This window comes from Pleuronectes platessa, chromosome 1 (assembly GCF_947347685.1).
Source record: "Pleuronectes platessa chromosome 1, fPlePla1.1, whole genome shotgun sequence".
Lineage (NCBI taxonomy): Eukaryota > Metazoa > Chordata > Actinopteri > Pleuronectiformes > Pleuronectidae > Pleuronectes > Pleuronectes platessa.
This window is the reverse complement of record NC_070626.1, coordinates 30,467,509-30,485,417: the sequence shown is the minus strand read 5'-3', so window position 1 is coordinate 30,485,417 and position 17,909 is coordinate 30,467,509. Positions and strand designations below refer to the sequence as shown.

General features: G+C 44.3%; 2 protein-coding genes and 1 long non-coding RNA gene across 3 annotated transcripts; 2 read left to right on the top strand and 1 right to left on the bottom strand.

The window, feature by feature from the left end:
• Positions 1–589: 589 nt before the first annotated feature.
• LOC128458457 (receptor for retinol uptake stra6-like) lies at positions 590–8,912 on the top strand. Its single transcript, XM_053443690.1, has 17 exons — positions 590–690; positions 1,106–1,172; positions 2,544–2,629; positions 2,717–2,856; positions 3,402–3,568; positions 3,655–3,762; positions 4,225–4,292; positions 5,004–5,083; positions 5,160–5,221; positions 5,316–5,478; positions 5,561–5,636; positions 6,523–6,656; positions 6,834–6,951; positions 7,077–7,178; positions 7,826–7,989; positions 8,105–8,242; positions 8,650–8,912. The coding sequence occupies exons 1-17, from the start codon at positions 590–592 to the stop codon at positions 8,910–8,912; spliced, it is 2,037 nt and encodes a 678-aa protein (XP_053299665.1).
• Positions 8,913–11,315: 2,403 nt separating this feature from the next.
• Positions 11,316–13,412, bottom strand: LOC128442644 (immunoglobulin superfamily containing leucine-rich repeat protein 2-like). The gene has a single exon (XM_053425206.1). The coding sequence runs from the start codon at positions 13,410–13,412 to the stop codon at positions 11,316–11,318; it is 2,097 nt and encodes a 698-aa protein (XP_053281181.1).
• Positions 13,413–16,195: 2,783 nt separating this feature from the next.
• Positions 16,196–16,990, top strand: LOC128442794 (uncharacterized). Its single transcript, XR_008338887.1, has 2 exons — positions 16,196–16,549; positions 16,800–16,990. It is a non-coding gene; the product is annotated as an uncharacterized LOC128442794 (long non-coding RNA).
• The last annotated feature ends 919 nt before the right edge of the window (positions 16,991–17,909 follow it).

Sequence of the window (17,909 nt, the reverse complement as noted above, 5' to 3'; positions counted from 1 at the left end):
AGGACGGTTCCTCTGAGGATTCTGTGTTTCCTGTCTCCTCATGTGAACGCAACAGATATTACTGCTGTCTCCTGTTGGTCTTTGTGTTTTTTGTATTGATTGTTTACTTACTTACTACTTTACTACATGCTTCTATCTTACTTTCCCGTTTGCTGCTGCGATACGACACATTTCCAAACGGCCGAACACGGGACGATGTCCTCTTCTTGTCTCTGGAGACAAATCTTTGTGTCTCTGGGTTTTGTTCTTGCACGATGGACGAGAATCCAAACATTTAAACTTTGACTGCAATCAATGAAATGAGAATCGTATCTAGAACTAATGATTCTTTAGAAAGTTGATCCTCCTCCACTTCTCCTCTGTAATGCTGCCCCCCCCCCCCCTCCTCTCTGAGCTGAAGGTAATCTGCTGTGTTTGGTCGTTTCTTAGTCCAGCTGGAATGTGACGAGGCGTTTGGTCCAAACTGCCCCCCCGACCCTTTGCAGCGGCTCCCTGAGGTGACCTGAGCCCGAGGACGATCTCTCTGCTTCTGTCTGTCTCCGTCTGTCTCCGTCCTGCTTCACCGGCTGGACTCCAGGACGCAGCCGCCATGAACCACAGCAAAGTGGAGCCGGAGCCTTTTGAATATTCCTACTACGACTATTCAGACTGGTACTCGAACAACGCGGAGCCGACCAAGCCGCCCATAGAGTGAGTATCAGACCCGACTGGAGATAGAGTCAAGTTGTTATTGATCTAATAGTTTCAACAAGAAAGATGTGATTCAACTTAGAGTTTACAGTTTCATCTATAAATGTCATGTGATTATTTATTGAACCTTTACAAGGAGCAATGTTGATTTCATCCATAAAAAACAATTATAATAATGAACTCATAACTTTAAATAACCCTCTTGATGTTTTTAACTGCGACGACATTTAGCATTCAACTCAAAACACAAGTATAAGTAAATGCTTACAGAGGAAATGTTGGATTTTAAAGCCACATTTATCTTTTTTCATTTATCTTTCACTCACATACTCGTTATGTTAGTTTCTTATATATACATTTTTTACATATATGTCAGAGTTGGTTTGTTTCAATGTCATTTCTGTTTTTGCCACAGAGTTATTTTACCATGTGACCCCACAGCCGACGAAACGCTCTTCCACGTCTGCATGTTGTCGATGTCTGTAAGTATGTTTCTATTAGAATTATAAAAATCTAATGTAAAGTAAAAAAATAAGATAAAATAAAAGTTGTTTGTGTAAAAGCCACAAAAGGTCCCACGTGGACGTACGGCTTATTAATGGGAGGAGGTCATGTGACGCTGTCCATGAGTCAATATCACACTTTACCTAAATTCATGAACTGAACAAACTAACCCTGAGAAAAGTTTCATTTAACTTTTCATACATCATCTCGGAAACGTTTTAAACCTTTTTTTAACTGAACCCTAAACAATCCTGAACCACAGCGTTGATAATCTACATCATGAGTTTTACATATTTAGAAAATAGTCTCTAAAAGTTTGTTGTAAAAGTTCACGACTGGGATTAATCGACACAAACCTGAAAACAAGGATGGCTTCGTTGTGTTAGAACGAGCAGTTTATAAACACATGACTCCACAAAGGACGAACACAACACTGGCTCATTGATCCAGTCAGGTGCAATATGCAACTTCACCCCTAGATGTCACTAGATCCAAAACCCTGAACCTTTAATTTAGTGAAACATAAAGCTCCACTTTGTGTTAGAACCAGACAAACCTTTGTGATAGAGCGGATTTGTTGATAAATCTCTATACTGTGTAAATCCAATTAACTGGACAGAGCGATTCTCTCTGAAGTTTTTTCCTCGTCTCTTAAATCCTTCCTGACTTTTCCACGAACTTCTCATCTGCTGCGTTGACCTCGAACAGACGACAGACTTAACGATGTTTACTGTCGTTTTGTCTTCTCCGCTTTACAACTGAGTTCTCTACGTTAACTCTGAGGCTGAGAGGACGTGGTTCGGTTTCCATGTTGAGGGCAGATAATGAACTGTGACAGCCGGCTCACTGCAGCTGATCAGAAATAACAAGAGGAGGAACGTTCCCTGCAGAATGAGATTCTTTACATGAGCTGCAGTGGAGAAGATAAGAAAGGAATTCAGTTTATCCTTCATCTAATTGTAATCCATTCACTGCACAGAGTTTTCTTGCTTTTATGTATTTACTCTATTCTATTTCTTACACTGAAGTATTGCATGTTGCTTAATATATCTCACTGATGCCTGTTTTATGACTCTTGCTGCTGTAATATTGCATATTTCCGCATTGTGGCACTAATAAAGGATTATCTTATCTTATCTTATCTTTACTTAATTGTTCACACCATGTCAGATCTTATACATATGAATTGTTGGGACATAAAAGTAAACTTAAAAAGGTTTGAGTGTTAAAATGTGTCCATGTTAGGATGAGATCAAATGTCTTTTAACATGATGGCTCTTTGCTGAGAGGAAGACTGTGATGAAGGTTTTATCTGAAGGTCCAAACCCAACACTGTGTCCCCCCTGCAGCTGGTGGTCATGCTGATCCTGGCGGTTCTTTCCAGGAAAAACAAAATCTGCCAAGGATTCACCAGAGGATCCTCCAGCATCTTCAGGTGAGTCGGACCGATCGGACTTTCCTCTTCTCTTGAATATGATTTAAAATGTAAAATAAAAATGTATCTAAATGTTTGATCTCACAGTCCAAACAACTTCCTGGACCAGACCCAGGAGAAAGGACTGGTCATGGCCGTGTTCGGACTGGTGTTCAGTAAACTGGCCGTGCTGGTGATCGCTCCGGACCCGCTGCCGTTCTGCAAAGACACTCCAGAGGACATTAAAGGTGGACATGTGTGTGTTCGGGTTGTCCTCAGTGGAATGACAGGACCAGAATTACCTTCAGGATCACATCTGTGCTTCTGAAAACACATTCACCGACTTTTATAGCTAATAACAATGAGCTCAATTGTGTAAAATGTTATTTGGCCTTAAAGATCTTTAAAATTATTATATCAACAGAAATACAACTGGAACTAAACTTAATCAAAACAGAGGTAATAGGAAGAAGACGAAAAGTGGGAGTTAACTCAAAGCTCATGAATGTAGAGAAGCCTGAGGGATGAAACTAAGTGATTTAATAAAAAGGGAGAATATCGATGGATGCAAAACAACATAATTCAATTTGTTAGCTAAAAGGAAAAAGAAAAACCATAGCCTCCACAAAGGCAATTAAAAAAGGTGAAAAACAATTCCTGGATCCTTAATTGAATCCACTTCAAAAGTTATTTAAATCTCCTTGGGCTCCCATTCTTTCTGTGTAACGACTCAGAGTGTTGTTTCTGTGCAATAGACTGAAACTCCCCCCCCCGTGACCCTGTCTCTCCCCAGAGTACATGAAGATCCTCTCCATCTTCTACTACCCGGTCCTGTATTACCCTCTGCTGGTCTGCGGCACGCTGCAGCGTCGGACCGGCTACGTGTTCGGGGCTCTTCTCTCCTTCACCCACTTCGGGGTCCTGGTGTGGCAGAAGTTCGACTGTCCCACGACTCCAGAGGCAACTTTACTTCATTCACTTCAAAACCTCTGACAAAATAAAAAGCACAACACTTTTTAAAAGAGCTTTTTTCTCTCTCCCCTCAGATCTATAAGTACTACTCTCTGCTCGCCAGCCTCCCCCAGCTGGCCTGCCTCGCCTTCATGTGCGTCCAGTTCCTGCTGCTGTTCGTCAAAGGACCAAAGACGGACGAGGTGAGAGTGAAGGACGTGAACATTGTTGAAACACAGATGTGAAAAGGTCCGTCTCTAAGAAACATGAATTCCAACTATGTGAAGCAGAACTGTGATTACTGTAAGCAGCTTGTTGAGCAGAGAGGCTTTAACTCGGCGTACGTGGGCAGATTATGACAGAGGAGGTGATATTTTCATACTTTCAGCTGTGCAGCCGGTTTAATCCCCACAAAGGTTGGTCAGTGGTTTTGAAAAGAAACGTGTGGTGAGATTAAACAAACAGGAAAAACCAGCTCGTTAACATCTTTCTGTTTTAATCTTTAGCTTTTTCTTGTGTTTTATTCAAACGCTGTAGCTGAGCCGAAGAGAATTACGGGTTTCTCTCCATATCATCTTCTAAATCAACATTAATTAAAGGTTGTTAATGCTTTAGTATCATAAATATATATATTAACAAAAATACGTCTTGTTTTGTTTTGTCAGGACCTCGACAGCAGCTACTACACCAACTATGTGAAACAGCTTCTGAGGAAAAAGTCCTTGTCTGTCAGGTGTGAATCAATATTATATGTCCTATTGTGATATATAGTTAGTTATATATGAATAGTGTGATAGGAATTCACTGAGCCTTATAACCTGTAAATCAATGTAAAATGAAAATGAAAATGAATTGACTACAACTAACACATTTGAAACTCATAACAGGGAAATAACAAGTGAATCTACTTTAGCAAACAACGGTTGAATTCTCCCATCAACTGTCGTAGACTGTAAATAAAGAAAATGAGGCCTAAACATCCCAATATGCCGATGATGCCATCTTGTGATTCTGACGTCATTAAAGCCAAGTTTAGTTTGGCCCATGTCACATCTGCTAACATGGAGGAGGCAGGGTTTTATGACATATCCTGCAGCCGGCCAGCAGGGGGTGCTCAAGAGGATTTGTCGTCATCATTTCCCAGCAGTCATTTATATATATATTTATATAGCAGATTGTTGCCTTCAAACGGAGGCAACGACAACATGTACACTAATATTTACGTGACTGTCTGCCTATAGAATCCAGCCGAAGCCTAAACAGACAGCAGGCTAAGTAAAGTTGTCGCCGCGAAGTGACAATGTCAGAGGGGAATTGGGAATTTAAACGTTTTCATAAGACGTGTCATTAAACTCTGTCCATCAACAAACTTCACTTTATTTAAATTTGAAAGTTAAACTATGATATATTTGTGTAACCCGATGCGTTCACTGTTTCCCTGCAGCTCCTCATCTGCAGACAAACCAACACTTGTCCAGAGAATACAGGAGATTCTCAAAGGTTATATTTATACACCAGAAAAAGGTGAGTTATAAATATGAATATCGTCTGTGAAGGAAGTGACAGAGTTTTCCAGTGATTATGACATTTTTTCTTCCAGTGTTTCGTTTTCCACTGAAATTGGCCGTGTCGGTGTTCGTGACCCTGGTGGCGATTTATCACGTGAGTCCTCTGACGCTCATCATGTGACACGTGTTGAACTCTCAGACGTTTATCTTTGTAATCACGTCACACTGGCTCCATCACTCTCCTCCAGGCGGCGCTGTTGCTGGTCCTACTGGTCGTCCCCACGCTCCACATCGTGCGTGCTGGTATTGATGAGAACATCGCCTTCCTGCTGCTGGGCTTCGGGATCGTCCTCTCCGACGACCGGATGGAGGTCGTCAGGATCGTGACCTTCTACACGTGGCTGCTGGAAGGTGACGTCACCTTCTGGGAGTTTGAACCGATCTTTGAGGCTTTTTTTTTGAGAAGAGTCGTGATAACTTGTTTTATTTCCAGTGTGTTACCTGTGTGCCATGACTCTGTCGTGTGTGGTCAGTCTGGTGATGCTCATGAGGTCTCTGGTTCTCCACAGGTACGTGACATATAGTCTCTTTTTTAATGTAAATGTTCACATGAAAGTAAGTTTAATTAAAACATAAATATTTCTACATATTTCTCCCATATTTCCCCTCAATTATTGAATATGTCAAAGGAAGAATTTTCATTTTTAATGCAGGGGTCAATTTTCGTTCCATTACATTTAGTTCAGATGAATAGAAAGACAACATCCAAAATATGCATTTTTGTGCAAGTGTATGTTTTCCACACATATTTCAATCTCCCTTCTGGAGGTTTTTAATCCGGGGTTTATTCACAAAGCTTTAATTTCCTGATTTGATTATTATTTTATTCCTACAAATATGGAAAAAGTACCTACTTTGTGGCCAATGACAGGATTTTCTGATCCTCTGAGTCACAAAAAGAGAAAATGAAAGTTTCCTGTGTAAAAAACCTTTGAAAATAGTCAATACAAAGAAACCAGTTCTGTGATCCAGTGCATATTCTAGTTCTGTTTGAGTTTGAGTTTAGTTTCAGATCATTTCAGTGTGATCCAAAAAAACATTTTACAAAAACAAATCAATTCAACCTCCCAATTAGTTCAATAGAACAGATTTACATATTGAAACACAAAGGACCAGCTGTATTACAATAATAAATGTATTATTAACCTATTTAGTCCATTTACATTATTAATTATGAGCGTCAATGTCGTGAAGAAAAATTACATTCATTACATTTGTGAAAAGACCCAAGTTGGATGTCTCGTGTCTGGTTCAAGGCTTTTTGTTCTTCTTCTTCTTCTTCTTCTTCTTCTTCTTCTTCTTCTTCTTCTTCTTCTTCTTCTTCTTCTTCTTCTTCTTCTTCTTCTTCTTCTTCTTCTTCTTCTTCTTCTTCTTCTTCTTCTTCTTCTTCTGTAGGTCCAACCTGAGGGGCCTGTATAAAGGAGACATCTACAGCATCTCTAACAGCCAGAAGAGCCTCTGTCCATCCAAAGCCGGGGTGCTGTGCTGGATGGGTCTGACAGGATACCAGGCTGCGCTCGTCAGCCTCGGTGAGACTGAAAACCATCTCCCACAGTAACTTTAATGAACTCCACCTTCATCCTTTGATTACCTTGTGGAGAGAAGACTAGAAACAAGGCAGCCATCATCCTGCAGATTGTCTCATTAGAGTGTTTCAGAAGAAGAGATGAGTTTTGAAAACCCTGTCGTCCATGTGGCTCCGACAGGAATGGCCGTGCAGACTGTCGTGTTCTTCATCTGCTTCCTGTTCCTGGTGTTTCTGATCATCATCCCTGTTTTCCACGGTCGGAACCTCTTCGTGTTCGAAATCGCAGGAAAATCTTGGTGAGTCAGCGACGCCTCTTTTATTTTTAAAGTCTGTGTTAAACTCACTAAAGCAGAGACGACCTCTTTACTCTCCTCTTCTTCTTTTTCCTCATCTTGCGTCCCGGCTGCTCGTGACGCCTCAGGCCGGCCTGGCTCACGCTCACTCTGGTCACTCTCCTCCAACACGTGACCGCTAAGTTTGCTTTTATTAAAAAAGAAGCGGGAACAACAGACTTGAAAAACAGGTACGAGCATCATGTCACTCACTCATGAGATAATTAGGTGATTATTGATCAGTGGATTGATTTCCTGTGATTCAGCTGCTGCTCAGAAAATGATTGAGTTCACAAGATTAAACATCACGTTCAACTTGTGACAGGTTTTTATTTAACTGTTGTGATTATGATGATTAATTGAAAAAAGCTAATTTATTTATATTAACCATCATAAATGAATAGTCTGTCAGATCTGATGCTTCATGGACATAATAGGAAAAAACAGCAATTTAAATAGAATATTAGAGAAATAAGATCACAATGTTTCAATTGCTGATTAGTCAAAATACATATTTTTAATGAAAAGAATAACAGGAGGTATTTTTTTATTGGATTCCAGTTTATTTAAAGTCACTGTGTATATTTTTAGTTTTTGATCACGTCACATTTTGATCATCCTATGAAGTTGAAGAAATATTTATTCAATAGATATGGAGAATTCACAAGAAACATGTAAAAAAATTAAAATAAAAGGATGATCTGCCCCAATTAGCACAAATATAATTTATACTTTGTCAGAAAAACTTTAAAAACATCTCAGAACTTCTTCTATCAGCTGAGTTCCACTGAGTTTGACCCGATGTGTCAAGCTGCTGTTTTAATTCCCTGGTCTGCAGAGACAGCCTGTTCCTCCTGACCTACCTGCTCTTCCTGGTCAACACCGTGCTGGGTCTCATCGTGGCCATCTGGAGGATGGTGATCACCGCGTTGTTCAACATCCTCCATCTTGGCCGTGTGGACATCAGTCTGCTGCACCGCACGTCTGAGTCCTACGACCCGGGTCCGAACCTCAGAGCTGCTCTCAAACCACCATCACACATCAGGAGACAAATATCAAGTTGTGTGGATTTCAGTCTGATTCCAGCGCATGACCTTTGACCTTTGACCCCATCCAGCCTACAGATACTACACCCAGTTCCTGAGGGTGGAGGTCAGCCAGTCCCACCCGGTGATGAAGGCTTTCTGTGGGCTGCTGCAGGACATGATGGTGGAGGGGGGGCGAGCTGGACAGAAGATACGAGACGCAGAAGAAGGTAGAGGAGGCCCTGAACCACACACACACACACACACACACACACAGACACAAACACACTGTCTCTATAGCTGTGAGGACAATCAATGACGTTATGCATTCTGAAGGCCACACTGGGGTTAGATAGATAGATAGCTGGATAGATAGATAGATGGATGGATAGATAGATGGATAGATAGATGGATAGATAGATAGATAGATAGATAGATAAATGGATGGATGGATGGATGGATAGATAGATAGATAGATGGATGGATGGATGGATAGATAGATGGATGGATGGATGGATGGATGGATGGATGGATGGATAGATAGATAGATCAGTGTATCTTTCTGCCCTGACAGCCTCCTCCTCCTCCTCCTCCTCCTCCTCCTCCTCCTCCTCCTCTTCTTCCTCCATCCTTCCAGGGATCCAGGTGACCCCCCCGAGCAAGGCGACCAGCAGCCGTAGGATTCGAGCTCGCTGGCAGCTGATGTTCACGCTGGTCAACAACCCGTCTCTGCTGGGCTCCAGGAAGCACTTCCAGACGCTGCAGCCCTCGGAGGGCGTGAAGAACGGGACGCCCCAGAGAGGCAGCGGGGGGGAGGAGGCCTGCCAGACGGCTGCCGAGCCGGTCCAGACCCCCGCGACCCCGACGGGTCCAGATCAAACCGGTGGAGACTCCAAATGAAAATGATGTGCTGGGAAGAAAACAGTCAACTTAGTGTGACTCCTGGTCTGGAGGAACAGGTCGGGGGGGAACTCACAACGTCAGCTTGTTATGATGTTTTTTTTTTATTTCTTATTTTAACTGTGCACGTCTCAGTTGTGAACAGTATCTGTGGTGTACGTGTGGTTTGATATGTTATCTAAAATTTGAGTTTTGAGTGTTGAAAGTTCCTCGACCCATATGGGGGGGGCTGCTCCTACTGTATATTCACCGGAAATATAAATAAACCAAATTAATTTCTAATATCGTGTAGGTTTGAGAAAGATCCATCTGAGATGTTATTATGGTGAAACCTTCAGTTACGTCAAGCACTCGGTGATCGAGCTGATTTTTGTTTGCAAACCTGTTGTTTTGTTTTTGAGTCTGAACCATAGACTGAAAATATAAAGCTGGACGACATGAAGGCTTCAGTGAAGTGAAGCCAAAGCGTCCTGATCGCCCCCTGGTGGCTGGTTGCAGTACAGGTCATAAACCCAGCCTCTTCCATGTTAGTGGAGGAGAACCAGACCACATTCTTGTTATTTCCGGTTGCTCTGATCACACTGATGTTGGTGTTTATCCAGTTCAGCAGTTGTACGATTTGCTTGAGGTATCTTAGGTAACTTAAAAAACGCACATGAATATGTAACTCTTCTAAGTGATCCAATCAGCTCCAGCAGAAAACGTTGGTCCACTTGTGTAACGGTCTAAACGGCTCTCAGTGACTTCAGCTTCACATCTGCAGCCGGATCGATGTCGGCCTCCCAGCTGGAGGGGGGGGGGGGGGGGGTCGATGAGAGGTCGGACTTTGGTCTATTTTTATCCCCTGGTTGATCAGTGGAGTCGGGATCAGCTGACGATACTCATATTCACTCCAATATATGAACTGTGGCTGCAAACATGATGGTTTTCAACACGCGTGATATGTGACTGCTGAAGAAGAATAAAAAGGCTCAAACAAAATATGTTGTTGAAATTGTTTTGAGGAAATATGTATTTTGAATATACAACAAAGCAGATTTCAACCACTTGTCAACCACGCAGATGTCAACCACTTTAACATAAATTCTATGAAAAATGTTTGTATCAAATATCTGTTCCTGGATTGTGTCTTGTTTTAATAGTAAAAAAAATGATATATTGATGTTTTATAATCTCATCTGGGATTTCCATAATGTAACTAACTAACTAACTAACTAACCAACCAAACATTAAAATGCTGGTCCTGAACCTTTCGAGACAGATGAATGAATCGTTTAATGTTTTTGTTCAAACTTTATTGAGGCACAAAGGATCAGAGGGTCAAAGCTCATGAGAATATTTAAACAATTTGTTAAAAACACAATATTTCATTTATTCAAACTGAAAAAAGACACAACGGCAGAACTTATGTTTGACAATTTGTTCACGAGACATGACAAACTGCGACTCACAACAACCGGCAGCATGCAGGTTCTCTGGGGACGGAGGTATAGTACATGTTCGCATAGAAAATGTGTAATAGTTTGTATACTTGTTTCTTTACTACGAATATACGTGTTACCGGAGTATTCCACTAGAGGGCGTGTTTGATGTCTACACAGTTAAAAGCAGGTTTATCTCAACAGGATGGTCACGTGACCTGAGTACAAGCACAGTAGCTTTAAATACACACTCACTGGTGCTTTTACTGGTGAATTTAACTGGTTTAACAAACACTCAGTTTGGATCCTACATGAAAACAGCTCTCTCCATAGGAAACGTTCCCAGTTCAACACTGAGCTCTGCACACGAGACTCATCTCTCTCTGTAACAGTTTTCATCAACATTAAATTGTATTCTCAAGATGCTGCACCGCTACAGTAAAGCCACAGAATAGATCCACAGCTTGAAGCAGATAATTAGTACATTTAAGTTACAGTTACTCCTGCTCACATCTAGTCTACAGTATATTCCTAATATATTTGATATGTGACGCAGGCGGCTGCGTGAAGCTTCATATTTACCAGACGGAACGTTTTTCATTTGACTGAAGAAAGAACAAACATGTATTTCTCAAAGTCTTTGAAACTATTTTTACTCACGATTAGAAGAAAGTCACGATCATAATTAAATCTTTGCTCTTAGCCGAACACAAGCTCGTTGTATTTTTGCTTTTCTAGTTGTTGTTTATGGAGGTTTTTTAAAGTTTTTTACATGAATGAGATAAAATAAACAAGATGAGCACGAGTCGGTTTTCAGTGACGTCTATGCTTCAGCTTCGCATGTAGTTTAAAACTAATACATATGTTTTGAGTCTCCAGTAATTATTTGTTGCTAATGCAAAAGCTTAACAGAACCTTGACCACAGATTTAAACCTGTCTCACCTTGTAACTGAATAACAAACTATTAGAAACACTCATCATTTACTGATTGGGATATTTGTAGTTGCTGGTGATATTCACAGCTTCAGCTCCCAGAGGTAACTTATCACTGAACTCAGATCCGACCTCGCAGTCGTCCACGTTTCCCCGGCACTGAGACAAAGTGAGCGACTCGGTCACCACGCTGTCCGCCAGGTCGCCCCCCCCTTCGCCCCCGCTCTCCCCCTCCTCCTCGTCCAGCTGGCTGCCGTTGATCTTCCTCCGGGAGTCGGTGTGCGGCGCTCGGATGTTGAAGTTGGCGGCGAGGTTCCTCTCCATGTGGCACTGGTCCTTGGCCTTCAGGATCAGCTTGTACGTCTTGCCGCGGTACTTGTACACCAGGTGGAAGCAGGTGGCGCCGAGCAGTGGCACGGTGGACACGGTGAGGAGGCAGATGCTGACGGAGACGATGATGAGCAGGTTGGGGACACGCCTCCTGGTGGTGAACAGCACCTGCACCTCGCACTCCTCCCCCCTGTAGGTCAGACACAGGGAGTAGTTGGTGCCGGGGCGTAAACCGCTGAACAGGTACGTGCCGACGCCTTCTCTGATTCTCGACCACTGCACGGCCGAGTGTTGGCGATCGGCGGAGACACACAGGTACAATCCGTTGGTGTGGACGGAGACGTCTGAAAGGTCGTGACCTTCTCTGCTGTCGGTGGGGGGGCTCCCGGACGTGGGAGCAGCCTGGTTGATGCTCTTCTCTCGGGGTATGAGAAGCGGGCTGAGTCGCACTGTGGCCTCCGTCTCTGACACCCCCAAGGCAATGACGCCAAAATCAAAGGTGTAGTGTTTGATGTCCTCCAGGCTGCCGTTCACCACGTGGTTAGAGATGTACCTGGTGTTCACCGTCAGGCCACATCGACCGGCACGTGACGGAGTGTCCTCATCGTGAGACGGAGAATTCATCTCTTCAGTGGACGAGACGGTCGGGTCAACGCTCAGGACGTCTTGTGTCTTCACATCCGGCAGACGCACCGAGTCAGAGTCGGGTGTTTTCTCTGTTGTTGGGCGTGTTTGGATGTGAGTGGGCGTCGTGGTCCACTGTCCTAAGGGCGTTCGCTGTGGTGAAGCCGTCACCGTCACCGCCACCGAGTCGTCGGCTCTGCCCACCTCGTTTGTGGCCGAGCAGCTGTAGTTACCGGCGTCTTCTCTCCTCAGGCTTGGAATGATCAGAGTCCCGTTGTTAAAGACTCTGAGGCGATGATGGGACAGAGCAAAGTCCTCGTTGGATTCTGCCGAGTCGTCCTCGGTGAACGACAGAGCCACTTCCTGCTTCAGGCTCCTGCTGCGGATGTTCCAGAGCACCAGGGGCTTCGGGTTTCCTTTGAATTCACAAGTCAGGACCAGTGTTCTCCCCTCTAAGACAGTCGAGTCATGGATATTTGTTCGTATTGTGACTTTTGGGCTTTTGCACTTTGACTCTGGGAACTTTCCGATCACTTCTCCTTTGAGTTTCTCTGGACTTTCACAAACAATCGAGTTCTGCTCCAGGACCGAGATGCTGGTCGTTGAAATCCAGGCTCGGAGCCAGTCGAGGGAACAGGTGCACGCAAACAAGTTGTTGTTAATCTGCAAATGGGACAAAAACGCCAAACCATCAAACGTCCCCTCGGCGATGGTTGTGAACCTGTTGTTGTCCAGTCGCAGGGACCTCAGGTCTTTCAGGTTGGAGAGGGCGTTCCCCGGCAGGTGGGTCATCTCGTTGTGGTCCATCCTCAGCAGGTGCAGGCCCGTGAGGTTCTGCAGATCCTCCCAGGGAAAATCCACGATTTTATTGTGGCTGATGTCAAAGTTACGCAGATGAACCAGAGGAGCGAGGGTCCCCTGTTCGATGGAGACGATCCCGTTGTGGGCCAACCACAGGGACGTCACCTGGATCACATTGTCGAAGCTCCCCCGCGGAATCAGGCTGATCTTGTTGGCGGTGAGACTCAATCTGATCACGTTGGAAGGAAAACCACTGGGGACCTCTGTGAAGTCTTTGTAGGAGCATTCAGCATTTCTATTGAAGCAGCTGCAGAGCTCAGGGCAGCCGAGCCCGGCGCTGACGACTGTGGAGATCCACAACGTGAAGCAGAGGGCGTCAGCTGCTGCCATGTTCTGCTCCTGTGAAACACAAGCACAGCTGTCAGATGAAACACTTTTATATGATTAATAATCATACAGAAAAACACCTAGTCAATAAGAAAATGAGTCAACACAGCTAAATAAAGCCTGAAATAGTTCAACTTTAGCTCTTGTTTGCAGACGATACATTAGGAGACGCAGCAGATCAGAGAGAACCTGACTCTGTAGTTTCCTGCTTTACTGGAATCAAAGGTTTCATTTAGTGAACTGGATCTTTTTGGAAAACGACAGGTTTATATTTAGTGCTCTGACACTTCAAGAAACATCTTCTCGCTCTCACAAGATTCATTTGAGTGATCGTTTCGGTTGTGAGATATTCTCCTGCTCTGAAACCTTCTGAAGTGACTGAATCCTGCAGAACATCAATGAAAAGATGTACAAGATTGGCTGGAATAGATAATAAGAAATATTGCTGTGAGATGGCTGAGATGAGACAAATAGAGAAGACACAGCTAGGGTTTGGAGAGACAAGTCGAGGTTTAGATAAATCTGAACAGACACTCCACATGGAGACTGAAGGTAGGTGGCCTGAATCTGTTAACTCCCTGTTCGGCTTATCTGCCCGATGCATCCGGTGTCCAGACTAACAGCTGCTCTGCTTCATCTGAACTTCATTCTTTGACCCTGCAGGATTTCTCACACTATAACTGTTCACTACGAGAGAGGAGGAGAAGCTTTCTGCTCCTGTTTTCCCATATTCTCACTGTAAAACACATCAAGTGCATGAAGCTGTGAGAGAAACAAACTGCCAAGACTTCAGACACACAACTTTAACAGCTCACACTCCCTTTTAACAAGGAATGTGATTGTTATTATCTGATTGAGTTCATCGACGACACAGCTGGGAACAGGTTAACACAGTGAACATGACTGTGAGGACAACAGAGGACCAACAACAGCTGGAGGACAGACACAGGTCTCATCACATCTGGATCATTCGCAGTGAAGTGACGTCGCTTCCTCCTGGTTCCAAACTGCGCAGCAGCTCTGTCCTTGGTGCTGAAACCTGGATTCTGTTGGGTTCTGGTTCCGAGCAGCTGGACCCTGTTCAGTCTGCGACACCGGATGCATGACGAGTCCGAGTCGGAATGTCAAACGAGCAAAGTTCGACAAAAGACCTTGACCGAGGGTGCGACGCAGTGAAAACTGATGCCGAGGAAGAGGAGAGAGGAAGAGGAAGAGGAGAGAGGAAGAGGAAAGAGGAGAGAGGACCAGACCCGTCCGATCTGCGTCAGGGACACGAATCTGGAGGACACAAATCTCACCTCTTGATTCTGAAGTCTGGACGAAACAGCGGGACGCGTCAGGCTGCAGACATCTGAGAGCCACGTGAAGTTTGAGTCTGTCCCTGTCTGTTATGGGTGTGTGTCTGTGTGTCTGTGTGACGACCCCTCCCTTTACTGCTAGCATCATGCAGCTGATTACTTCCTGCAGGAGTTGGCAGAAAGGGAGGGTCGTTAGGGCAAGGTGCTCACACCTGGCTAGGCCTCTACCCAAGGTGATATAAGCCAGCCTGGTCTCATTGTCTCTCTCTCTCTCCTAGGCTCCACGCCGCTACAGGTTCTTGGTTCTTGGTTCTTTTTGGCGTCTTCCTTGTACACTCAACAGGAGCACACACATCTCACTCATCCATACACTACATTCACCACTGATGCCACTACTCTCCACACCTCATGCTTTTTGTACATATAATTGTTCAAGTTATAATAAAACCTTTTCATTTAGCACTTTCAATCCTGACTCGTCTCCCCTCCTTGTCACATATGTTGAGCCAGTTTGTGACAAGTGGGGGCTCGTCCGGGATACAGTATTAGGATTAAAATAGCTTAAATTTGGTCTGTACTGGTAAATTGGCCCGGTTTAGGTTGGTGTGTGCTTCCTCCTCTTGCAGACAATGGTTTTTGGTTTGCTTTGTTGGAGTGTACACTACTTGTTGTTGGACATAGCTGACTGTGCGTTGGTTAGTCATCAACTGTTCTGGGAGGGGAAATGTCAGGTTGTTGTCAGTGCTGGTTATTTCTTGTAGGAAATTAAGGAGAGGTATTTGGTCCATTTCTGTTTGTGGTGAAGGTGATTGGATTTGACTGGGGCTTTGCGTTTAGCCCTATCTGGGGTATGTTGGTATCTGTTGGAGCAGGAGTTTCTACCCCCTGTTAGGTTTGGTAGCGGGTTCCTCTAGGGGACTCGTGGTGATCACTTTAGGTGGCGGCGAAGGTGGGTAGAGCTATTAGCTCGGGAGCACCTCTAGGGTTGGGAGAGGGTTGCCAGTCCTCTGGTGGCCTTCTTCTCACCACTGGTTTCGCGTGCATAAGTACCCCCCACCATTAACTGCACGAAGACTAGGATAAGTTAGTTAGCTAGTTTTAATGGTTGTAGTTAATATCAGTAAAGGGGGGAGGCTCCTGTTCACCTGTTACCTCAGGTTTGGGTTTTCTGCGTGTCTCAGTCAAGGTTTGTAACTTGTTAGGCTGATTGTTTTTGAGGATGGCTTCCCTTGTGGAGAGTTTCATCCAGGATCCTTCACAGGCTTTGCTGGACCAGTGCACTAAAGATCAACTTCTTAGGATAGCAGAGCACTATGAAGTTGACATTTCAGATATAAAGTTAAAGGAGAATGCGGAGGGTGTAGAGTGTCCTGTGAGCTTCTTCTCAAGAAAATTTAACAAGCATCAATACAACTATTCAGTGATTGAGAAGGAGGCTTTGGCACTTGTTTGGGCTCTGCAGCATTTTGATGTCTGTCGGCTCAGGGTTATCTCCGCTGACTGTCTTCACTGACCATAACCCCCTCACCTTCTTGAAGTCACTGCAAAATCCTAATCAGAGGCTAATGAGGTGGGCGCTGTTCCTGCAGCCATATAACCTAGACATCCGACACATTAAGGGGACTGACAATGTAATGGCAGATGCCCTGTCTCGGGCACCTGTGGACCCTTAGTCTATTTATTCATGCTGTCTCTCATTTCCATGTTCTCCTCTGCTCATCTCTCGGCTCTTCATTCCCTTAAAATGCTCCTTTGGTACCAAGGCTGCTGGGTTGGTGAGGATGGAGGGATGTGCTGGAGGATGCAGCCTGGGGGGAGTGCAGTACTGACTGTCAGTTATTGGTAACGTATGAACCATGACAGATTGGAACATATTGACACTTATTTGATGTATAACACGAGGTGGAACCTCGTTCTTATGGAGGGGGGTGTGACGACCCCTCCCTTTACTGCTAGCATCATGCAGCTGATTACTTCCTGCAGGAGTTGGCAGAAAGGGAGGGTCGTTAGGGCAAGGTGCTCACACCTGGCTAGGCCTCTACCCAAGGTGATATAAGCCAGCCTGGTCTCATTGTCTCTCTCTCTCTCCTAGGCTCCACGCCGCTACAGGTTCTTGGTTCTTGGTTCTTTTTGGCGTCTTCCTTGTACACTCAACAGGAGCACACACATCTCACTCATCCATACACTACATTCACCACTGATGCCACTACTCTCCACACCTCATGCTTTTTGTACATATAATTGTTCAAGTTATAATAAAACCTTTTCATTTAGCACTTTCAATCCTGACTCGTCTCCCCTCCTTGTCACATATGTTGAGCCAGTTTGTGACAGTCTGTCTGTGTGTGTCTGTCTGTGGGTCTGTGTCTGTGTGTCTGTGTGTCTGTCTGTGTGTGTCTGTTTGTGTGTCTGTCTCGTTCTGTCTGTCTGTCCCTGTCTCTCTGTCTCTGTCTGACTGTCCGCCTGCTTCTACATGATGAAAACACTCGCGTCCTCCTGCCTCTGAATGTGTCATCTGTCTGGACCCTGCAGAGCCGCTCCGGATCCTCTAGGTGGCAGCAAATCACCAGTGGAACCTGGAGCGAGTTGTGATTGACGTCTGAGATCTGAGTGGTTTCACTGGAACAGACACAGTGGAGGAGGAAGCTCGTGTGGAAATGGGATCAGTCGTTTCCTCAGTAATGACGCCTGGTTTACAGATATAATGTGGCGTCTGATATTAAAAAGATGAGACATGTTTTCAATCAGCAGGAAACTCGAGCTCCAGCTGCAGCATCATCAGACCTTCACCCTGGAAACCACCGTTCAACACAGAACTGGGTGATCAATCAATCAATGGATAACTTAGTCAACAGACTGACCGATAATAAAATATGTTTCTAGTTACAGTTTATTTATTTAGAATATTAGGACACCTAGATCAGAGAAAAACACATTTTAAACTAGAAAAATATGAAATATCACAAAGGGTTTTTTCCTTGAAAAATGTCATCCGCCTCTTCAGTGAGGTTCTATCCACTAGATGGCGCTATTATTTAACGAGGACGTACATTAGCCACCATGCGTCATGGGAAAATGATGCACAGCCCCACTGAACCACCAGGGGTCAGGCTCTACAAACAAAATCTCAATCCAACTCAGAGAAATGTCTTCAAAGTTCCAGCTGTGACATCAGATCTTCAGAAGACGATGAACAAGTCAG